At 41.8% G+C, this 25216-nt stretch overlaps 1 protein-coding gene across 2 annotated transcripts in view; it reads right to left on the bottom strand.

Annotated features, from left to right (window-relative positions):
- The window catches only part of alcama (activated leukocyte cell adhesion molecule a), a 73073-nt gene that overhangs the window by 9039 nt on the left and 38818 nt on the right, over positions 1-25216 (bottom strand). For both annotated transcript variants that reach the window (XM_055943017.1, XM_055943018.1), the window contains exons 5-11: positions 16016-16103; positions 14180-14350; positions 9312-9436; positions 8877-9009; positions 7886-7998; positions 7327-7453; positions 6833-6954 (exon numbers count right to left, since the gene is read on the bottom strand). In XM_055943017.1, the coding sequence (XP_055798992.1) occupies positions 6833-6954; positions 7327-7453; positions 7886-7998; positions 8877-9009; positions 9312-9436; positions 14180-14350; positions 16016-16103 (879 nt within the window). The remainder of the gene's footprint in view (positions 1-6832; positions 6955-7326; positions 7454-7885; positions 7999-8876; positions 9010-9311; positions 9437-14179; positions 14351-16015; positions 16104-25216) is intronic.

Raw genomic sequence — 25216 nt, 5'->3', positions numbered from 1 at the left:
TCATACGGTGAGGGGTGGGGGCACTGCTAAAAGTTATTAATCCTAGGGAGGCTCCAGAAACCTTATCTCTATGTCTCCTCCGACAGGGGGGTTATTAGAGAACTCACTGGATGATAGCTTGGGTCAACCATTAAGTTTTTTGTTGTTGTTCTCTTTTGTTTTACAATGTCATCAGAATTTTTATGTTAAATCACATCGATACATAGAGATGGCTGGATGATAACGGTACAATTAGATGCATACAAGGCTCATAGTCTGTGTTTTGTAATAACACCCAAGGATGAAAATGAAGGAGAGGGCATGGAGACCAGCATAACATGGGTATAGAACATAACGGATGGACGGTTCTTTCCCAGTTTCAGTCGCATTAAGTGTGGTGTGAAGTTATTAAACATGTACTTTTTTCTCTTTCCTTTTCAAGTCGATATGTTTTTAGGTTTCGTGGAACATGAGAGTGATCGTTGTTCCAGAGGAGGGACTGATGTATATTGACTAACTGATTTGAGAATGTTTTAGTATGTTTAGAACTGCAGAAGTGCATTAGGAGTAGTGACTAGTGTGTTATGGGTTCGATGGAATGATATATGTGCAAATGTCTCTGTAGCAGGAGGCGAGGTACACATGAGGCCTGTGTTTGAGACGGAATGTTTACATAGGGCTGTTTAAGTGGGATGGAATGTGACTGCGGTGGAGATCTGTGGGGGCTCATAAATTAAGGTTGTGGTGATAGTCTCTGGGAATGATACCACTCTTTGTATAATTGTTACAGGAGATAGCTCGTAGGAGAGGGAGGACAGCTAACTGCACAATATAGGGACTATTATAAAGTGAAATTGAACATTACATATACCCAGATCATTGGTGAGAGTAGAAGAGATAGTGGTGGCATTTCTGGCACTATGATAAATCTTTCAAGGAACCTGTGACTCAGAGTTTTGTTAGGTTGAATATTCTTCCAACTTATTAATATCTTTCCCAATTTCTAACAGCCAGCAAACACTTGACAGATTACATGCAGTAGTTATTGTGGTGGATGAATCAGAATTAGTTTGGTAACATAAGTCATTAAGATGTCATATCTGCATAATATTCCTATGTGATATACTTTTTATTAGAATGTATTTCTAATATACTCTAGTGTTGGCAGTTGCATTTCTTCCCTCAGCTGTGGCTCAGTCACTTGGGGCCCAGAGAGGGGAGAAGTCAGGCTTGTCTTTTACATGTCTCTGGTGCTATGCAGAATATCAGGAAGGGGACAGGATGGAACATTGTCTTCATATGTGAATGTATCTGTTAAACCATGTGAAGGGATGGCGTGATTACGGGGGAACCAATTACTTGGTCTCCACAATGTCTGTACGCAAGTCACTCCCTCCTTTGGCATTGGGGGGAGGTGTATGGCAGTGTCTGGAACCATTGTATGTCCTCTCTAATGTTGCACTTATCCTGGGATAGTGTATGACCTAGAGGCTCACTCCCCTCAGTGAGCTTGTCCAGGAGTGAGGTCAAGAGGGGGTTTACTTGAGATGCGAGTATCTACAGTTGACAATTGATTTATGCCATTGGATGAGATGGTGTTTTTGTGCTTTAAAGTACCAGGAACGGGATTAGAACCTCGTCTTAGGGACCAAACTGAACGATAATTTATAGCGAATGGTATCTGGCTAAGGGATAGTCCTTTCTCTATTATAAAGTCCAGATTCCACTGTAGACATGCAGATGGGTTGGGTCCGGGAGCTACTTTAAACATCATAGTTGGGTTGGGTTAGCTGTTTTATTGGTTAATGCATCATAAGAAAGAGGTTGTACTCTAAACAACATTTTGAAGGTATTGATGTGAAAGCATATACAGTGTGATGTGGCTTTGATTAGGGATACGCACTTGCCTATCAGGTGTCAATGGAGGAGATGGGGAACAAAGTGAAAATGACATGGCTTGGGAACACCTCTCATAACCTGGGGCCGGAAAGGGGAAGACTGGGCAAAAGCATGAGGAGGCTTTTTAGGGCTTTCATTTTTTGTGGAATCCAGCAGAAAAGTATCCTGAAGGCATAGAGTCAGGTGAAGAGAGAGTGGGAATTCTCATGGTCTCAGACTTTGGTTTTCATGCATATATAATTATGCGTTGCTTACCACATTGTTAATACTGTTCTGTTTTGTGCTTCTCGTTGCTTTGCAAGATTTGGGCTATCACTCTCTTAGGAACCAGAAGGAGAAAATTGAACTGGGAGAAGTCAACAGATCCATGGGACACGTTATTATCAGTGTTCTATGAGAGATGGCAATAAGATTGTGTATGGTGTGATCATAGAACAGAGGCCATAAGTCTCTGCGTTTGTAAACCTCACGGTGAATGTTTTGTTATCATTGTTTGTTCATTTATAATCATTTTTTATTTATTTTTTTGTTCATGTTTTGTCATCATTGTTTGTTCATTTTGTAAGTAATTTCCAAGTTTATGTAAGTTGAACAGTAGGAAGCTATTGTTCAACAGGGGGGGGGACTGTTGGGTTCTGAGAATATGAAATATACTTATTCATGTCACTGAGGGAGAGAGGGTAATGTATAACGTTTACATTCTGTCAGGATATGTTAATGTTAGCCATCAGGGATCCTAAGGGAGGGATCCTCTGGGAGGAGAAGAGACACAGTCTGGTACTAGGCACCATGACAGCCGTGAGTTGGGCAGGGAAGCGATCACATGTGGCAGGCATTGATAAGGGGAGAGAGCTTAGGATGAGACATCAAGGGGGTTGAGGTCAGGTCAGGTCACCTTAAGGGAGAAAGAACGGTTTATTACCCCATCACTTCGTCTTCCTGTCGAACCATAACAGATGTAAGGGTTGGAGAGAAGGAGGAGTGCATCTAAATTGGAGTATATATACTTGTGTTGGTTGAAACATGTTTTGTCTAATGCAGCTGTATTGATCCTCTGGGAGAATAAACTTGGTTAAGTTTTCATAGTGTGCGTTGAGGTTTTTACTCTGAGAATTAGAACCTAACAGTACCTTGTTGCAAACAGGATGCATGTTTTGGAATATTTACATTCTGTACAGGCTTCCTTCTTTTCACTCTGTCAATTAGGTTAGTATTGTACAGTAACTACAAAGTTGTTGATCCATCCTCAATTTTCTCCTATAACAGCCTTTAAACTCTAACTGTTTTAGTCACCATTGGCCTCGGTGAACTCCCTGAGCAGTTTCCTTCCTATTTGGCAACTGAGTTAGGAAGGACACCTGTATCTTTGTAGTGACTACCAATAGGTGCCCTTCTTTGGGTCGGCAGGTAGCCTAGTGGTTAGAGCCTTGGGCCAGTAATTGAAAAGTTGTTATATTGAATCCCCAATCTGTCGTTCTGCCCCTGAAGAAGGCAGTTAACTTCTTGACACTAGGGGGGCGCCATTTCGACTTTGTAAAAATTCGTTCCCAAATTAAACTGCCTCGTACTCAATTCTTGCTCGTACAAAATGCATATTATAATTACTACTGGATAGAAAACACTCTCTAGTTTCTAAAACCGTTTGAATTATTTCTCTGAGTGAAACAGAACTCATTCTGCAGCACATTTCCTGTCAGGGAGTGAGATTTCAGAAATCGAGGTCCCTGTTCTGAGGTCAGTTTATAAGTCCCCATGTAAGCCATCGGGCTACATGCACTGCATACGCCTTCCTCTAGATGTCAGTAAGGGGGAAAAATTTATCTAAGACTATCTAAGACCGTGGAACGGAAGTACCGTTCTTTTCAACGGGGCGCTTGGCGCATCAGGGACATCACAATGGACTCCTGCAAAGCGTTCGTTTTAGCAGTTCTGTATCTCCGGTCATGTTTTTATTCGTTATAGTTGTTAAAGACATCATAAGGTAGTTAATTTAAACCGACTTATAGCAGTTTATATCAGTTTATTGCGATTTTCCTGGATTTCTTTGTGATGCGTTTTCACGAGTTGGACACCTCTCCAGTGGGTGGCTAACGTTAGCGGCTATTTCGACAGGACAAGAGGACATCTTTCAACCAAAAGACGATTGTTCTGGAGAAAGGACACCTTGCCCAAGATTCTGATGGAAGCTCAGCAAGTAGTAAGCAGTCTTTATGCTGTTAATTCGTACTTATGTTGACAAATGTCAAATAATAATTCCGCCATGAATTATGGTGCGGTCTCGCTTTAGCGCACGCTGTATTGCGCAGTAACGTTAATTTTAAAAATCTAACACAGCGATTGCATTAAGAACTAATTTGTCTTTCATTTGCTGTCCAATCTGTATTTTTTAGTCAAGTTTATGAATACTTTTCGATTAGATTAGGTGCCTCTCCAAGATGGCGCCGTACAGATTGCTTGAAGTTTTGGCCACTAATCACATTGTATAAGCACGATTTGTGCCGCTAAATATGCAAATTTTCGAACAAACTCTATGCATTGTGTAATATGATGTTATAGGACTGTCACCTGAAGAATTCTGAGAAGGTTAGTGAAAAAATTTATATATTTTGGTGGTTTATACGTTATCGCTATTTTTGCCTTGAATCAATGCTGTTGTGATGTTTGCTATTGTGGTAAGCTAATATAACGCTATATTGTGTTTTCGCTGTAAAACACTTAGAAAATCTGAAATATTGGCTGGATTCACAAGATCTGTGTCTTTCATCTGCTGTACGCTGTGTATTTTTAAGAAATGTTTTATGATGAGTAATTAGGTAATACACGATGGTCTCTGTAGTTATTCTAGTCACTTTGGTGAGAGTTGTGATGGTGGCTGCAATGATAAACTATGATTTATACCTGAAATATGCACATTTTTCTAACAAAACATATGCTATACAATAAATATGTTATCAGACTGTCATCTGATGAAGTTGTTTCTTGGTTAGTGGCTATTTATATCTTTATTTGGTCGAATTTGTGATAGCTACTGATGGAGTAAAAAAATGGTGGAGTAAAAAAAGTGGTGTCTTTTGCTAACGTGGTTAGCTAATAGATTTACATATTGTGTCTTCCCTGTAAAACATTTTAAAATCAGAAATGATGGCTGGATTCACAAGATGTGTATCTTTCATTTGGTGTCTTGGACTTGTGATTTCATGAACATTTTATTATATGATATCCCTGTGGCTTTAGGCTAGGCTATGCTAGTCAGCTTTTTTGATGGGGGGGGATCCCGGATCCAGGTTTGGGAGGTGTTAGAGGTTAACCCACAGTTCCTAGGATGTCATTGTAAATAACAAATTGTTCTTAACTGACTTGCCTAAGGTAAAAAATGTTTTTACAAAAATTGCGAGGCATTGGAAAACCTCCCAGGGATTTGTGGTTGAATCTATGTTTGAAATTCACAGCTCGACTGAGGGACATTACAAATAATTGTATGTGGCGGGCACAGCGATTTAAAAAATCATGTTAAACACTATTACAGAGTGAGTCCATGCAACTTAATATGTGACTTGTTAAGCAAATTGTTAGTCTAAATAAGTTCAGGAGTAAGGGGTTGAATACTTATTCACTCAAGATATTTTAGCTTTTGGTTTTATATTAATTTAATTATTAATTCTACTTTGACATTACAGTGTTTTGTGTGTAGGCCAGTGACAAAAAAATCTAAATTTAATTCATTTTAAATTCAAGCTGTAACACAACAAAATGTGGAAAACATTAAGGGATGGGTATTCTTCTGAGAACACTGTATATCATTTTCGTCAGTAATGATACCAGAGTCTGACACATCTTGCTTATCATATCACATACACTGAACAAAAATATAAACACAACATGTAAAGTGTTGGTCCCATGTTACATGAGCTGATATAAAGATCCCAGAAATTGTCCATATGCACAAAAAGCTTAATTCTCTCATATGTTGTGCACAAATTGCTTTACATCCCTGTTAGTGAGCATTTCTCCTTTGCCAAGATGGTCCATGCACCTGACAGGTGTGGCATATCAAGAAGCGGACTAAACGGCATGATCATTACACAGATGCACCTTGTGCTAGGGACAATAACATGTGCAGTTTTGTCACCCAACACAATGCCACAGATGACTCAAGTTTTGAGGTAGCGCGCAATTTGCATGCTGACTGCAGGAATGTCCACTAGAGCTGTTGCCAGAGAGGTTAACGTTCATTTCTATACCATAAGCCGCCTCCAATGTCATTTATAGAATTTGGCAACCAGCCCCACAACCGCCATGTATGGCTTCGTGTGGGCGAGCGGTTTGCTGATGTCAACGTTGTGAACTAAGTGCCCCATGGTGGCGGTGGGGTTATGGTATGCGCAGGCATAAGCTACGGACAATGAACACAATTCCATTTTCTCGATGGCAATTTGAATGCACAGAGATATCGTGACTCGATCATGAGGCCCATTGTGAGGCCCATTTCTTCTGTGACCAACATATGCATATCTGTATTCCCAGTCGTGTGAAATCCGTTGATTTATTTCAATTGACTGATTTCCTTATCTGAACTGTAATTCAGTAAAATCTTTAAAATTGTTGCATGTTGAATTTATATTTTTGTACAGTATAGTTATATGATATGATAAGCAAGTTGTGTCAGACTCTGTGGCCTTGTGGTTAGAGTGTATGTCCAGAGATTGAAAAGTTGGGGGATACGATCCCCGCCCGAGTCATACCAAAAACTTAAAAATGGGACCTGATGCCTCTTTGCTCGGCACTAGCGGTCCTGTACATCAAGCTGCGTCATGCTACAGAAACAAGAGATAGGCTCCTGCCCCTATGGGCCGTATCGTCTCAGACAAGGCTTACTTACCGGCTTCACTTAGTGGGACATCACTACAGTGGCACAAGCTTGTCTGCGAATCACAAACACACACGGCAGACTTACATTTGTGCCGTTGACGCTCCACTGGACACTGGGCCGGGGCACGCCCTCAGCCTCGCAGGTCAGAACTTTGTGTCTGCCATCCTCGCTACGGTGCTCAGTCATCTTCTTGATGACTGGTGTGCCTGTTGGACACACAGCACCAGGTTGGTTGTGCACAGCTTACTGAATGACTTGCTTTCAGTTCAGTCCCAGAAAGTGGTTTAATGTTGAGATGTCACCACAAGATCTGTTGTGTGTAAATTGACTTACAGTATATGACTCATTTACATGAAAATAACATTTTACACACCATAGCATTTTTATCATTTTCAATTGTGCCTATCTTTCCATTTTTGGCACTGAGGCATACAGCTGAAACTACATAACAGATTGACATTAGGCTACCTTTGAGGTCTGAAAACGTGTGAGAGATCAGTCACTTTAAACCAACTCAAACTGGAGGCAATGTCGCCCTGGGAACCAATATCAAAGAGGGAGAGAAAAGGGATGTACACCTTCTACTACCAGTTGGAAGGACTGGCTGCGCTTGATGCCTGCAACGGACACCTCACAAACGTAGAACCCTGCATCAGCGTACGTCACATTTTCAAGCCTAGGCGCTTCGTCCAGCTTTCTGTCGTCCTGGTAGAGTGAAGTGAACCCAGACTCATTAGATCAAGCAACAGTCAAAATCCTGGCTTATACACACATTTACTTCATATATGCAGTATGTCGCTGGGCATAATCATGGGTAGTATTCAAAACTCACTGCGTTGTCTTTTTGTTTTAAATGTTACTTAGGGCTCGATTCAATCCATATCGCGGAAGATGGGTGCTATAGGGTGATTGAAATTTAAAGGCAATGTTCCCAAGCATTCACGGTAACGCTCAATCAGAAATGACCTTTTCATTTCAATCACACTATACCGCGGATCTTCCGATTGAATGAAGCCCTTTTTTGGGGCAATCTGAATACTGCAAAGGCTGTTTTGTCGACAGAAGATGCCATTGTTAGTATGATGTTATGGGATTTCAGTAACTATTCAGCCTTCTAGCAATTTTTTTTTTTTTTACCTTGGTCCATGACACTTTAGCATCGCCGGAGGCGTCCTGCTCCATTTTCACCAGCAAGGTGTCCCTGACCATCTTAAGGACCTTTCCTGTTGGGCTGAGACTGAGATCCAAGTCTAGGGGAAATGGGGGTGGAGAGGAAAGAGGGAAGGATTGTTCAGAGTTCCTGTTCCTGTACACACATTGTTTTGTGCTTATCACTGGTAACAAAGCCGCCACAAAACCTCAGAGGTTATGGGTTCACGTCCCAGTGCCATGAGCGGTCCCACAACTTGGTGACTTTGTGATTCAGGGAGGACACGTTCCCTCAGAACCCTCTCCTCCCAGGACCCCTTCCAGCAAAGTTATTGTCTCTCCCTCACACACTCAATTTAGTTGTTAGGAGCGGGACATAAGCTTTTGCTAAAGATGAGTGAAATGTGGCGAGACGGGGATGTGGCTATATTCGCATAACAGTCTTAGCCGGGGCCCTTTTGAACTAAGGAGCAGAAACACACCTCAGAAGAAGGGAGTAATTAAATGTGTGTGTTTGTTTTTAACTATTCTTGTGGGGACCAGAAGTCCCAAAATTTGACCAACTGGGGATATTTTGTTGGTCCCCACAAGGTCACATGCTATTTCTAGTGGGTTTAAGGTTAAGGTTAGAATTAGTGTTAGGATTAGAATTAGGTTTAGGAGCTAGGGTTAGTTTTAGGGTTAAAGTTTGGCGCTAGGGTTAAGTTTAGGGTTAAGGTTAATTAGTTCTTCCCACTGCCCACCCAAACTGCACTCCCCTCCCAGCTAATCCTCTTGAAGATATATTTGATTACCTTCCCTTGCTCCTGTGACTTCATTTACAGTGGATAAAGGAGCTTGTTAAGAAAGTGCAAAATAAAGATTTACACACTGAAGATGTTGTCTGCTCGCTCCTTTCAAGTCTCAGCGAGTGCTCACAACACTATCCTTGAAGCTTTGTTTAAATCCACAGCGCAACAAATATGTTGTCTATACTCACAGCTCACGACAACCTTTTCCGAGGCCTCCATTTTGTCATCGTCGACCAGCGAGCACTTGTAGTCTCCGGTGCTGTTGCGCGTAACGGCAGTCAGAGTGAAGTTGTCGGAATCTTTCACCGTCACTTTCTGGCCCTGTTGAGGGTAGGGGGAAAGGTTTGCATTGTGTTACCGTACCAAAATTGACAGGCAGACAGCCACTAGTGGAAGAAAGTAGAGGGACAAGGAGTGGTGAGGGAAAGAGGGAGAAGGAGGGGAGAGAAACAGGGAGAGGTGGGTGAAGGATGGTTAAGGTAACGGTGACAGATTCTGTCACGAACAGTGGGGTTCTGTCCACATGGCTTGGTCCCACAGAATTAAATAGAACCCAGAGATCTTCTATATAAATATTGGTATCTCAATCCTTGATCCCCCAGACACTACAGAGGGAAACCTGCCTTGATGCTGAAGTAGAAGCTGGTTGGAGGAGGGTTGCCGTCCGCCTTGCACTTCAACGTCACGTTGTCGCCCTCTCTGATGGGAGCCTTCGCCAGCACCTGGAGGCTCATCTTCTCTGTTGGATCTAAAAGCCAGATTTAGAGAGGTATAAAGGGAGTGGAGAGACCAGAAAGAGAGACAGAGTAAGGATAGAGAAAGAGAGGGAAAGGGAAAGATAGATCAAGTGCAGAGAGAGAGAGATAGGACATCGTCATCTGAGGGGGCCTCGAGTCCCTAATTTCTCTAGTCATTTGCGATGGCGGGCAGACTGTCATTCTAGCGTTGGTCGCTGGATGGGGTGACGAAGCGGGGTCCGATTGAATCTCAGTGCCCAGAGTGCAACGCTCCAGAATGACTGAATTATCGGCGTAGTCTTACAGGACACTGTAAATAAGCAAAGAGATGCAAAAGTGCATTCCGACGAGCTGTGTTTGAAATTCCATACATCAAAACATTTTTTACTGATGGTTCTTATGTGACTCTGGATAACCTGCAGTAAACATCACACATGAACAGTACTAATACTGTATGAGTGAGAACACACATACCGTTATATGAGAACGGTATGCACTGACACATTCACACAGCTTAACTTGATCCCTCAACCCCTAAAAATAACCACATGAAGGAGATCCCCACGGGGGCTCAAGGTATAACTGAAGAGCTTTAATACACTTCTAAGACCACATGCAGCTGTTCTGTCCACTCAAGTAAACAAAAACACCCTTCCATCTCATCACAACTGAAAACTAAAATGACCATTTCTTAGAAGTCCAGATAGACGGTCCCCACACACACAAAAAAAAAAAACATTTCAATATATTTAACCCTTTACACTCCTGGGAATTGGCGTATATGGATAAGGCTAAATTGAAATGTTTCTTACAGAAGAAATATGACATGCATAGGCATGGTAGCAATTGAAAGGGGAAGGTTCGGAGATTATGGGGAAATTATTGGACCAAATTTGAGGACAACAGTGAATGAGCCATCATTCATTGAATCCGATCACAAAACCCACTGATATTGCCACCTACTTTAATTACTTTTTAATTGTCAAGATAAGCCAACTTAGGGATGACATGCCAGCAACAAACGCTGACACCACACATCCAAGTATAACTGACCAAATTATGAAAGAAAACAATTGTACTTTTGAATTCCGTAAAGTCAGTGTGGAAGAGGTGAAAAAGCCACCGGGGTCTGACAATCTGGATGGAAAATTAATGAGGATAATAGAGAACGATTTTGCCACTCCAATTTGCAATCTACTGCAGAGATAGCCTGCAGAGTTCTGTCATACTATCCACGTCTGTGCCCAAACAGTTTGAGATTCTACTTTTAAAAACCCACCTTTCCAGAAATTAGTCTCTCAATGTTTCCGCTTGTTATAGACCCCCCTCAGCCCCCAGCTGTGCCCTGGACACCATATGTGAATTGATTGCCCCCCATCTATCTTCAGAGTTCGTACTGTTAGGTGACCTAAACTGGGACCTGTTGGATCGGAGGGTGAGAGCTAGGGCCATTCCTTCCCAGAAATGTCCGGGAACTTGCAGGTGCCTTGGTGGAAGAGTGGGGTAACATCTCACAGCAAGAACTGGCAAATCTGGTGCAGTCCATGAGGAGGAGATACACCGCAGTACTTAATGCAGCTGGTGGCCACACCAGATACTGACTGTTACTTTTGATTTTGACCCCTCCTTTGTTCAGGGACAAATTTCTGTTAGTCACATGTCTGTGGAACTTGTTCAGTTTATGTCTCAGTTGTTGAATCTTATGTTCATACAAATATTTACACATGTTAAGTTTGCTGAAAGTAAACGCAGTTGACAGTGAGAGGACGTTTCTTTTTTTGCTAAGTTTACATAGAGCCATGACTACATGGAACTCTATTCCACAGATAATCAGATGTAAAAAGCAGGTAGAAATACACCTTATGGAACAGCGGGGACTGTGAAGAGACACACACAGGTATATACACATGCATACACATACATTGTGATATTGTTGAATGGTGGTATTGAACGTTTTGTGTTGTGGATATGTGGCGGTGTAGGGATGTTATATGATGTACTGTTTAATCTTTAGCTCATTCAGTACAAACATAGTTCACTGTTTTATCTTTTGTTTTATATGTAATGTGGGTGATTTGATGTGTTTGAACCACAGGAAGAGTAGCTGCTGGGGATTCCTAATAAATACAAGTACCTGACAAGACTGAATCCAAACATTACACTGTTGATTTTATGTGCATTTTTACATTTACTGTACTTTTCACACACGAGCACACATTTTTTTTATTTTATTCTTAAAACATGTCTAGTCTATCTATCTATGGGTATACAGGGTGTGTTAATGACGTGTTGTGCTCGACCCGCTCAGTTTTTTCTACCACAAAACACCAGAAAATGGGCAAAAAGAGTAGAACCAGCTCACCTACTTTTGCACTATGATTTGACTATTCGATGTTCAATGTTTCTTTTGAAAGAAATATTTCAGAAGGAATAGTTTCACCATATTAAAACAGTTCAGTTCAAGTTTACGGGTTGAACCTTAAAATGAGGGACATGATCTTGAGAAATAACTTTGTCAAAGCAATGAAATAACTAGGGATCTACAATGATGGTGATGACGTGAAGTATGTTCGGGGGTTAGTGGCTTAACATCTTCCTAGAAGTCACAGAGAACGCACGAAAATGAAGTGAATTTTCCATGTGGTCTATATGTTTAGGGTACTTAAATCTCATATAACAGGATTTTCAAATGCAATATTGTTGCATCATTTCTACTTAACATATCAAAGGTATGCAAAAGGAACTCATTTCATGGAACAACCCAGTACATGTTAAGTTCTGCCCGTTGGACGTTGGTTGCGATGCTCATAATATGCCAAATAAATAAACAAACTTGACAAGAGCATGTATATGAAAGACATGAGGTCACTACATGATGTAGGGGTCACTACTGATAATGTATCATGTTTGTAGTCATTTTTGTAGTCATTTAAATGCATGTTAGTGCTTTTGGTATGTGCCAAGTACAATAAAAATGCATTTTGGCCAAATATATTGTTGCGGCGGCAGCATATTAAAAGCCTTGGAGGCGTGGCTTGTTGGGGAGCGTGGCTTTATCTCAGTGCTTTTTGGCATCCCATGAGACGGATTGTCCCGCCAGTTAATGTGTAATGTTGTGTTCTGAGGTTAAAGTTCAAGGTTGTACACTGAGAGTTCTGCAGGGCTGATAATCGGAAGAGGGTAGCGGATCAAATAGGCTGCTGGAGAGTTTCAAGCGCACGAAGTGAGACGGTGGTTGGAATAGCGTGCTTGTTTGAAATGGAAAAGTGTTGCAGTAGCTTTTGATGAAGCTGCTTTATAAGTTCCTCTGCCCAGTGTCTCTGTTCTTTTGTCCATCTTAATCTTTTCTTTTTATTGGCAAGTCTGAGATATGGCTTTATCTTTGCAACTCTGCCTAGAAGGCCAGCATCCCAGAGTCACCTCTTCACTGTTGACGTTGACACTGGTGTTTTGCGGGTACTATTTAATGAAGCTGCCAATTGAGGACTCTCAAACTAGACACTCTAATTGTATTTATTTATTTAACTAGGCAAGTCAGTTAAGATCAAATTCTTATTTAGAATGACGGCCTAGGAACAGTGGGTTAAGTGCCTTGTTCAATGGCAGTACGACAGATTTTTACCTTGTCAGCTCGGGGATTTGATCTAGCAACCTTTTGGTTACTGGCTCAACGCTCTAACAACTAGTCTACCTGCCACCCCCTAATGTACTTATCCTCTTGCTCAGTTGTGCACCAGGGCCTCCCACCCCTCTTTCTATTCTGGTTAGAGACAGTTTGCGCTGTTCTGTGAAGGGAGTAGTACACAGCGTTGTACGAGATCTTCAGTTTCTTGGCAATTTCTCGCATGGAATGGCCTTCATTTCTCAGAACAAGGTTAAACTGAAGAGTTTCAGAAGAAAGGTATTTGTTTCTGGACATTTTGAGCCTGTAATCGAACCCACAAATGCTGATGCTCCAGATACTCAACTAGTCTAAAGAAGGCCAGTTTTATTGCTTCTTTAATCAGAACAACAGTTTCCAGCTGTGCTAACATAATTGCAAAAGGGTTTTCTAATGATCAATTAGCCTTTTAAAATTATAAACTTGGATTAGCTAACACAACGTGCCATTGGAACACAGGAGTGATGGTTGCTGATAATGGGCCTCTGTACACCTATGTAGATATTCCATTCAAAATCAGCCGTTTTCAGCTACAATAGTCACTTACAACATTAACAATGTCTACACTGTATTTCTGATCAATTTGATGTTATTTTAAATGGACAAAACATGTGCTTGTCTTTAAAAAACAAGGACATTTCTAAGTGACCCCAAACTTTTTAACGGTAGTGTATATTGATAATACATGTGGAAATATATTCTTTAATGCATTTCAGAATACATTTTTGAAATACATTAAATACTTTTTGGGATGCAGTTAACATATACTGTGATATAAATTGTACGTACATTTATGTATTTTAAATACATTCAATAATGTATTAAATACGGTTTTGAAAATATACATTATCTGGCCGATTTTAAATACTTCGCATGTAACCTAAAAACATTCATCTCTCCTGTATGGGTCTTTTCCGATTATATAAAATGTTCGTCCATTTTGTTCCTACTGGATACGTCCCAGGGCTGTAGGTTTGATTAAAGCATGTGCTGAATATCCTATTATCCTATCCCATTATCAATCATTCTGTGACAGGTTCATGTACATCTACTGCAGGTCAAAGACCTCTAGGGGGCGGTGTGGTCCACTCACAGTGAATGATGAAGGTCTCGGGAGCGGACACCTGTGTTTCCAGGCTGTGTTTGGCGGTGCAAGTGAAATTGGCTCCCACGTCGCTTTTCACTGCTGTGTACTGCAGACCGGACGTGGTAGTGGACAGGCCCGTCGACGGATCCATCTTCACACTGGGCGTGATGATGATGGCTGTGAGTGCAAACAAATCAGAGCCAACAAATAAGAGGATGAGTCACTGGTAGTAAGAGTTGTCACGGTCAGAAGAGGAGAGACAGATGAAGCAAATGACAGTCTAAAGGTGAGGTGAAGTGTAACAATATGGGATAGCCTGAATCTCGACCGAGATTTACGATTGTCACCACCAAACAATGTAGGTGGTGAATATTTTATCCTATTATTTTGCATGTACAGTGCATTCGGAAAAGTATTCAGACCCCTTGACTTTTTCCACCTCATTTCAACAAGAAGAATTGGATCATTTTTGGTTGATATGTTGATCAATGAGATTACAATCTATTTTCACCCCCTCAAAAAGACAGTTAAAAGTTTGTTGCATTTCTGAAGTGTTGTCACTATGCTTTCAACCATCTAAAAGCATAACCAAATTCTAATGGAAAATCAATGTCAGATTTTCAGTTCTTTCAGGTCTTGCCATAGATTTTCAAGTAGATTTAACTCAAACCTCGGCCACTCAGGAACATTCACTGTCTTCTTGGTAAGCAAATCTAGTGTAGATTTGGCCTTGTGTTGTAGGTTATTTTCCTGCTGAAAGGTTAGTACATCTCCCAGTTTCTGGTGGAAAGCATACTCAACCAGGTTTTCCCCTAGCATTTTGCCTGTGTTTAGCTACATTACGTTTCTTTTTTTATCCTGAAAAACTCCCCAGTCCTTAACGATTACAATCATACCCATAACATGATGCAGCCACCACTATGCTTGAAAATATGGAGAGTGGTACTCAGTAATGTGTTGTATTGGATTTTCCCAAACATAATACATTTCAGGACAAAAAGTTAATTGCCATTTTTTTTCCCTATTACTTTAGTGCCTTATTGAAAACAGGATGCATGTTTTGGAATATTTATATTTTTTACAGGCTTCCTTCAACAAGAAGAAGCCTGTAAAACAAGAAGAAAACAAGAAAAAGCCTGTAATTCACTCTGTCAATTAGGTTAGTATTGAGTAACTACAATATTGTTGATAAATCCTCAGTTCTCTTATCACAGCTATTAAACTCTAACTTTTTTAAAGTCAGCATTGGCCTCATGGTGAAGTCCCTGAGCGGTTTCCTTTCTCTCCAGCAACTGAGTTAGGAAGGACGCCTATATCTTTGTAGTGAGTGGGTGTATTGATACACCATCCAAAGTGAAATTAATAACTAATAATAATAATAATAATAATAATAATAATATCATCCAAACAATTAAGAACATAATTTAAAACCAAAAAAGTAGCAGAGATGGTGCTATGAAATGGTCTGAAACCTGACTGGTGTACATTTAGAATACATTTCGTAGTTAAAAAGGATCTAAGTTAAGTATTTACCAAGGATTCTAGAACCTTTACTGGGCAAGAGAGTTTGGAAAATGGGGCGATAATTATTTAGGTCACACTAGTACCAGAAATAATTGGAAGGTTAAACATATGTGTTAAAGATACTACAATCAAAGGAGCAGAAAGCTGCAACAAGAAAGGATCAAGCAAATCAGCCCCTGTGGATATTTTTACATAAATCTAGCAAAAGGTGTCACAAGTAGGAAGTTGATGAAATGAAAACAAAGATTTAAAGACTGTTGTCTGACTGTTGTTGAACTGTTTGTGCGGCTGTTGGTGGGACAAGATGTGATGACATACTCTTTCCATCAGCCGCCAGCAGCTTGCCGTTTTTGGACCACATGATCACGGCGGCGGGGTTTGCATCTGCGGCCATACACACACCTAGCTGAAAGAAACAAAAAAACAACACAACAAATCAAACCAAAAGCAGCTCCATTATTAAGAACGGGTTCCCTAGAGACAGATTCATCTGTTATTTTTTTAGATTTTTTGGAGATTGAGAATGCTTTTTAATCCAGGACAAGGCTAAATTTGTGCCATGGGAACCAGCCCTAAGAGACTAAAATGTAAGTGTACAGTCTATATATGGATGCACTGAGAGTTCATTACAGAATCTCTTTTCCTGGAGTGGTTACTGTATGACGGTCAGAGTAAACAGCATTCAGGGGCGTGACTAGAGAAACCGAGAGAACAAAGGAGACTAGTGCGCTGATAAAAGCTGAGTCATTGTTCCAGATAGCCAGATTCTTTCCACGTTATATGGTTGTTATATCAGTCTATAATCTGCATATGCTTGTGTGGAACCTGTGTGTCTGTCCATTGAAATGTTTAAGGTACTTTGGATCGTTTCCTGGTAATCTACCACGGTAGGAATGTTGATTATGACTGTATGCATTTATACAGTGAGCTCCAAATGTATTGGGACAGTGAATTTTGTTGTTGTTGTTTTGGCTCTGTACCCCAGAACTTTAGATTTTAAATAATACAATGACTATGAGGTAAAAAAATATATATATATATTTAACCTTTATTTTACTAGGCAAGTCAGTTAAGAACAAAGTCTTACTTACAATAACGGCCTAATTCGGCCAAACCCTAACCCGGACGACGCCTTATGGGACTCCCAATCACGGCCGGTTGTGATACAGCTTGGAATCAAACTAGGGTCTGTAGTGACACCTCTAGCACTGAGATGCAGTGCCTTAGACAGCTGCGCCACTCATTAAAGTCAGCTTTAATTTGAGGATTTTTTCATCCATATCGGGCGAACCGCTTAAAAATTACAGCTCTTTTAGTGTATTGAGACAAATTCACTTATATGTGTAATAAAAAGTAAAGTATTTGATCCCATATTGATAGCACGCATCAAGCTTGTTACTCTAAAAATGTGTTGGATGCCTTTCCTGTTTGTTTTGGTTGTGTTTCAGATTATTTTGTGCCCAATAGAATAGAATGTTAAATAATATTTTGTGCCATTTTTGAGTCACTTAAATTGTAAATATGAATATGTTTCTAAACACTTCTACATTAACGTGGATGCTACCATGATTACGGGTAATCCTAAATGAATCGTGAATAATAACGAGTGAGAAAGTCAGACGCACAAATATCATAGCCCAAGACATGCTAACATCTCACCATTACAATAACAGGGGAGGTTAGCATTTTATACCATACCCCCAAGACATGCTAACATCTCACCATTACAATAACAGGGGAGATTAGCATTTTTTACTTATGATATATACACTTTTTACTACTTTAATACACATATAAGTGGGCCCTTAAAATGGGGGGGGACGCTGTGCAAAAACTGATGTAATTTCTAAACGGTTCATCCGATGGAAGACAATAACTTCAAATTAAAGCTGACAAATCCAAAACAAATGGTCACTGTCCCAATACTTTGGAGCTCACTGTATATCTATAATAACAATCCTTATCGTTATCATGACAACATAAGGCTGTGATTACCTTTTTCGATCGACTCCCCTACTATTACATTCCATTTGAAAGAAAGTGGCCTGTCGGACTGATCTAAGGACATGTCATTTCCTGGAAACGGGATGGGCTGTATACTTGACAGGTACAGCTAGCTCCGGTCTAACCATGAAGGTTCTAAAAGTTCCACCAGTGACAGTTGGCGCCGGACTGCGGAGGCCATATTTTAGCAACGCATCCCCAACATAACACTGCCAACCTGGATCGGATGGAGAAAAATGAAAGCGCAAAAAGTCCATCACAGGAAAAGCGTGAGCCTCATCAATAAAGATGTGACACGATTAGGTGATGTGCAGGCAACCGTGTGTATGTGTGTGTGTGTATGCATCCGCTAGGCAGGGGGATAAAGCTCAAAGTGGGTTGAGGAGTATTTGCAGGCTGTGCGAGCCACAGGCAGTGTAGGTATGTCGGATGACGCATAGTTTCGGGCGTGTGGGGTGGAATGAGGAACTGAACCCTCCTCTAGAGGAGCGAGGCAGAAGGATGGAAGCGGGGGGCCCTCTGGGCGGGCCGTCTGCATCAGATAATGGACGAGGCCCTAGGAAATAATCCAGCTACAATACATCATGCCACACTCCCACAGTGCTGCCTACTGCAGGGGCTAGTCTTCCCGTGGGTGCTCTTAAGTGGTTCACTTGGCTACAAACCACTGGTGGCAGAGCTGCTATTCACAACTTCATTAATGGTGACTGTCCTAAAGAAACCCACACTCACACAAACCAGACACTAACAAATAACAGACATTACACAGGGCAGTGGGGATCTCCATCTTCTGTGACACTCGGATACCATTTTTAGACAGCAATAAGTCGAGGCTGTGAACCCTCACATGGCAGTCATCTTTTGATGACACACACGCACACACACACACAGTATATAAACTGGAATGTTTTGGCTTTGAAGTGACTCACTGCTCTCGAAGTAAGCTGTCTGAGAAGGTGCTCCATTCCGTATGCATGTGCATGTTAGAGAGAGAGAGAGAGAGAGAGAGAGAACAAGAGTGTGAAAGCAAGTGAAAGAAAGAGAGCGCGAGTGAGAGAGAGAGAGAGCCCTTTGAACATGACATACCTCAGTGGGTCTTTTCTCAAAACAGAGTCACCCCCACCCTCCACCTTTTCCTCTCCTTGGATACCGTCCCTCAGTCTCTGCTAATACAAACACTACAAGAAGTAGATATAAGCACTAAAAGAACTACAATGAAAAAGAGTCTGGAACCAGTAAGCCTCCGTAACCAAATGGAAACTTCCAACACCACTGAAACCAGACACAAATCTCACAGGCACATGCACACATGCAAACACGCACATCATAATAATATCTATTATTATCAGACATAGTAACGAGGCACTACAATTTCATTCCGTTCTTCTGGCACTCTAGTTTCTTAGGCAAAAGGACAACCTCGTTTATTAAGGCGTTGCGAAGTACAGTACCTATTTCCACATCATTCAAAGTCATATTTTTACTCTAACTTCTGCAATTAGATTGACGTATGAACCGCGCATGCCTCACCTCATCCCTTTCACGGGGTGATCAGAGTAGACGTCCTTCTCGCTCGCTCTCCCTCTCTCACAAGCACAGACCAAAAGTGCCTCAAGCTCTTCAATAATGTTTCACTTGTTAGGCGAGAAGAGTAATAAAAAAGGCGACTCGAGATCCATATTAAATGTACATTGCATTCTGGTGGATTGCCTTCCAACAGTTTCCATCTACACAATTTCAAAGATTTTACTGAGTTACAGTCCATACAAGAAAAACTGTCAATTTAAATAAATAAATTAGGACCTAATCTATGGATTTCATATGACTGGGAATACAGATATGCGTCTGTTGGTCACAGATACCTTAAAAAATGGTAGGGGCGTGGATCAGAAAACCAGTCAGTATCTGGTGTGACCACCATTTGCCTCATTCAGTGCGACACATCTCCTTTGCATAGAGTTAATCAGGCTGTTGATTGTGGCCTGAGGAATGTTGTCCCACTCCTCTTCAATGTCTGTGCGATGTTGCTGGATATTGGCAGGAACTGGAACACGCTGTCGTACACGTCAATCCAGAGCATCACAAACATGCTCGTCCTAGAATTGCAGGAAGTTTAATTGCTGCCTCACCATTGTGTTCCTGTCTCTGTCATTTCAGGTCACAACTTTTAGACTTGTTTACGTGCTGCTGTGCGGTTTGTTGCTAACGTTTCTTTGCTACCTGCCAACTTTACGGTTTTAACTTTTTAATCATTGTTTTATATTTTTTATTTTTCCCCTCGCTCAACCTTTTTCATTCAACTTTTTCACCCCGGACGCTTTATCTGAACATGGTTCTACACGACCTCCACCAGCCGAAGCTAAGTAGTAACATTAACATGATGTCTTCTAATTGCAGTCGCTGTACTCATAATATACAGGAGAACGACCGCCTTATGGTGAGGATAGCTGTGCTACAAGCCCAGCTTCAGACGCAATCGTTAGGCAAGGGCAATTTAAGTGTAGGAAAGGATGAAACAGCATCTGTGCCATCAGTACAGATAGTAGTATAAATCCCCTCGCACGGTCCCCGCAGCCAGACAACTTTCTCATGGCTTCTGGAAGGAAATGCTGTAGGAATGCTTAACCGGAGTCGCTCATTCAGCCGACTTTCAACCGGTTCTCCCCATTAAGCAATTAGTCCGAGTCTTCTCTGGTCTCTCCTCCCGTTACGGGGTCTGAGCATCCCACCATTAGCTCTGACAAATTGAACACCCTAGTCACCCTTGGTGACTCCATTACCCGCAGTATTAGACTTAAAACGAATCATGCAGCGATCATACACTGTTTACCAGGGGGCATGGCTACCGACATTAAGGCTAATCTGAAGATGGTGCTGGCTAAAGCTAAAACTGGCGAGTATAGGGATATTGTTATACACATTGGCACCAACGATGTTAGGATGAAACAGTCAGAGGTCACCAAGCGCAACATAGCTTCAGCGTGTAAATCAGCTAGAAAGATGTGTCGGCATCGAGTAATTGTCTCTGGCCCCCTCCCAGTTAGGGGGAGTGATGAGCTCTACAGCAGAGTCTCACAACTCAATCACTGGTTGAAAACTGTTTCTGCTCCTCCCAAAATATAGAATTTGTAGATAATTGGCCCTCTTTCTCTTTCCCACAAATAGGACCAAGCCTGGCCTGTTGAGGAATGACAGACTCCATCCTAGCTGGAAGGGTGCTCTCATCTTATCTATGAACATAGACAGGGCTCTAACTCCCCTAGCTCCACAATGAGATAGCCTGCTGCCTGGCCTGCACCCTGTTAGCCAACCTGCCAGCTTAGTCGAGTCTGCCACCAGCACAGTCAGTGTAGTCAGCTCAGCTATCCCCATTGAGACCGTGTCTGTGCCTCGATCTAGGTTGGGCAAAACTAAACATGGCGGTGTTTGCCTTAGCAATCTCACTGGAATAAAGACCTCCTCCATTCCTGTCATTATTGAAAGAGATTGTGATATCGCACATCTAAAAATAGGGCAACGTAATATTCGATCTCTCACTTCCAAGGCAGTTATAGTCAATGAACTAATCACTGATCATAATCTTGATGTGATTGGACTGACTGAAACATGGCTTAAGCCTGTTGAATTTACTGTGTTAAATGAGGCCTCTCCTCTTGGTTACACCAGGAAACCATATCCCCCGTGCATCCCGCAAAGGCGGTGTTGCTAACATTTATGATAGCAAATTTCAATAAAACATAATTTGTTTTAAATGACTGCGTTTTCGTCTTTCAAGCTTCTAGTCATGAAATCTATGCATCCTACTCAATCACTTTTTATAGCTGCTGTTTATAGGCCTCCTGGGCCGTATCCAGCGTTCCTCACTGAGTTCCCTGAATTCCTATCGGACTTTGTAGTCATGGCAGATAATATTCTACTTTTCAACATGGAAAAGTCCACAGACCCACTCCAAAAGGCTTTCGGAGCCATCATCGACTCAGTGGGTTTTGTTCAAAATGTCACCGGACCTACTCACTGCCACAATCATACTCTGGATCTAGTATTGTCCCGTGGAATAAATATTGTGGATCTTAATGTTTTTCCTCATAATCCTGGACTATCGACCACCATTTTATTACGTTTGCAATTGCAACAAATAAAACATTTGGCATAAGAAACTAGCTCCCTGTATTTCTGTATAGGTATTTTCCCTATACAGAAAATACCCGAGCCCTGAAGCAAGCTTCCAGAAAATTGGAACGGAAATAGCGCCACACCAAACTGTAAGTCTTCTGACTAGCTTGGAAAGACAGTACCGTATAGTATCGTAGAGCCTTCACTGCTGCTCGATCATCCTATTTTTCCAACTTAATTGAGGAGAATAAGAACAATCCCAAATGCATTTTTGACACTGTCGGAAAGCTAATTAAAAAGCAGCATTCCCCAAGAGGGGATGGCTTTCACTTCAGCAGTAATAAATTCATGAACTTCTTTGAGGAAAAGATCATGATCATTAGAAAGCAAATTACAGACTTCTCTTTAAATCTGCGTATTTCCCAAAGCTTAGTTGTCCTGAGTCTGCACAACACTGTCAGGACCTAGGATCAAGGGACACTCAAGTTTTTTATTACTATATCTCTTGACACATTGATGAAAATAGTCTTGGCCTCTAAACCTTCAAGCTGCATACTTGACCCTATTCCAACTAAACTACTGAAAGAGCTGCTTCCTGTGCTTGGCCATCCTATGTTGAATATAATAAATGGCTCTCTATCCACCGGATGTGTACCAAACTCACTAAAAGTGTCAGTAATAAAGCCTCTCCTGAAAAAGCCAAACCTTGACCCAGAAAATATGAAAAACTATCGGCCTATATCGAATCTCCCATTCCTCTCAAAACTTTTAGAAAAAGCTGTTGCGCAGCAACTCACTGCCTTCCTGAAGACAAACAATGTATACGAAATGCTTCCCATCATAGCACTGAGACTGCACTTGTGAAGGTGGTAAATGACCTTTTAATGGCATCAGACCAGGGTTCTGCATCTGTCCTCGTGCTCCTAGACCTTAGTGCTGATTTTGATACCATTGATCATCACATTCTTTTGGAGAGATTGGAAACCCAAATTGGTCTACACGGACAAGTTCCGGCCTGGTTAAGATCTTATCTGTCGGAAAGATATCAGTTTGTCTCTGTGGATGGTTTGTCTTCTGACAAATCAACTGTAAATTTCGGTGTTCCTCAACGTCCTGTTTTAGGACCACTATTGTTTTCACTATATATTTTACCTCTTGGTGATGTCATTCAGAAACATAATGTTAACTTTCACTGCTATGTGGATGATACACAGCTGTACATTTCGATGAAAGCCCCAAAATTGCCCTCCCTGGAAGCCTGTGTTCAAACATAAGGAAGTGGATGGCGGCAAATGTTGTACTTTTAAACTCGAACAAAACAGAGATGCTAGTTCTAGGTCCCAAGAAACAATGACCTTCTGTTGGATCTGACAATTAATCTTGATGGTTGTAGAGTCATCTCCAATAAAACCTTGGTGCTACTCTGGACTCTAATCTCTCTTGTGACGAACATATCAAGAATATTTCAAGGACAGCTTTTCTCCATCTTCGTAACATTGCAAAAATCTGTCCAAAAATGATGCAGAATAATTAATCCATGCTTTTGTCACTTCTAGATTAGACTAACTGCAATGCTCTACTTTCCGGTTACCCGGATAAAGCACTAAATAAACTTCAGTTAGTGCTAAACACGGCTGCTAGAATCTTGACTTGAACCAAAAGATTGGATCATATTACTCCAGTGCTAGCCTCTCTACAATGGCTTCCTGTTGAGGGCTGATGTCAAGGTTTTATTGCTAACCTACAAAGCATTACATGGGCTTGCTCCTACCTATCTTTCCGATTTTGTCCTGCCGTACATACCTACACATACGCTACGGTCACAAGACGCAGGCCTCCTTACTGTCCCTAGAATTTCTAAGCAAACAGCTGGAGGCAGGGCTTTCTCCTATAGAACTACATTTTTATGGAATGGCCTGCCTATCCATGTGAGACGCAGACTCGGCCTCAACCTTTAAGTCTTTATTGAAGACTCATCTCTTCAGTAGGTCCTATGATTGAGTGTAGTCTGGCCCAGGGGTGTGAAGGTGAACGGAAAGGCACTGGAGCGACGAACCCGCCCTTGCTGTCTCTGCCTGGCCAGTTCCTCTCTCTCCACTGAGATTCTCTGCCTCTAACCCTATTATGGGGGCTGAGTCACTGGCTTACTGATGCTCTTCCATGCCATCCCTAGAGGGGTGCGTCACTTGAGTGGGTTGAGTCACTGACATGATCTTCCTGTCTGGGTTGGCGCCCCCCTCGGTTTTGTGTGGGGTAGGTCTTCGTGTGCTATTCTCTGCCTTGTCTCAGAATAGTAGGTTGGTGGTTGAAGATATTCTTCATGTGGTGTGAGGGCTGTGCCTTGGCAAAGTGGGTTGGGTTATATCCGGCTTTGGCAATGTCCGAGGGTCTCATTCGATGGGGCCACTGTGTATCCCAACCCCTCCTGTCTCAGCCTCCAGTATTTATGCTGCAATAGTTTATGTGTCGGGGGACTAGGGTCAGTCTGTTATATCTGGAATATTTCTCATGTCTTATCCGGTGTCCTTTGTGAATTTAAGTATGCTCCCTCTAATTCTCTCTTTTTCTCTCTCTCTCTTTCTTTCTCTCTTCTCTCGGAGGACCTGCGCCCTAGGACCATGCCTCAGGACTACCTGGCCTGATGACTCCTTGCTGTCCCCAGTCCACCTGGTCGTGCTGCTGCTCCAGTTTCAACTGTTCTGACTGCGGCTATGGAACCCTGACCTGTTCACTGGACGTGCTATCTTGTCCCGGACCTGATGTTTTGGACTCTCTCTCTACCGCACCTGCTGTCTCTAACTCTGAATGATCGGCTATGAAAAACCAACTTACGTGTACTCCTGAGGTGCTGACCTGTTGCACCCTCTACAACCACTGATTATTATTATCTGACCCTGCTGGTCAACTATGAACGTTTGAACATCTTGGCCATGTTCTGTTATAAGCTCCACCCGGCACAGCCAGAAGAGGACTGGCCACCCCTCAGAGCCAGTTCCTCTCTAGGTTTCTTCCTAGGTTCTGGCCTTTCTAGGGAGTGGCCAGAACACAGATGTGCTTCTACATCTGCATTGCTTGCTGTTTGGGGTTTTAGGCTGCGTTTCTGTACAGCACTTTGTGACATCGGCTGATGTAAAAAGGGCTTTATACATAAAGTTGATTGAGTGCTCAATGGGTGACATGCCTGGTGAGTATGTAGGCCATGCTAAAAACTGGGCCATTTTCCGTGCATTATCATGCTGAAACATGAGATGATGGCGGTGAATGAATGGCAAGACAGAGCGGAAGTGGATAGAGTCAAAGTTGCAGGACCATTATCATATTCTGAGAGAGAAACTTGGCATGTATAACAAGGCAATTAGAAATGCCAGACAGGCTCATTTGACTAACTTGTTCACTATTAAT

This window comes from Salvelinus fontinalis, chromosome 13, assembly GCF_029448725.1.
Source record: "Salvelinus fontinalis isolate EN_2023a chromosome 13, ASM2944872v1, whole genome shotgun sequence".
NCBI lineage: Eukaryota > Metazoa > Chordata > Actinopteri > Salmoniformes > Salmonidae > Salvelinus > Salvelinus fontinalis.
The sequence above is the reverse complement of the archived record's forward strand: the minus strand, read 5'-3'. Positions and strand labels throughout refer to the sequence as shown.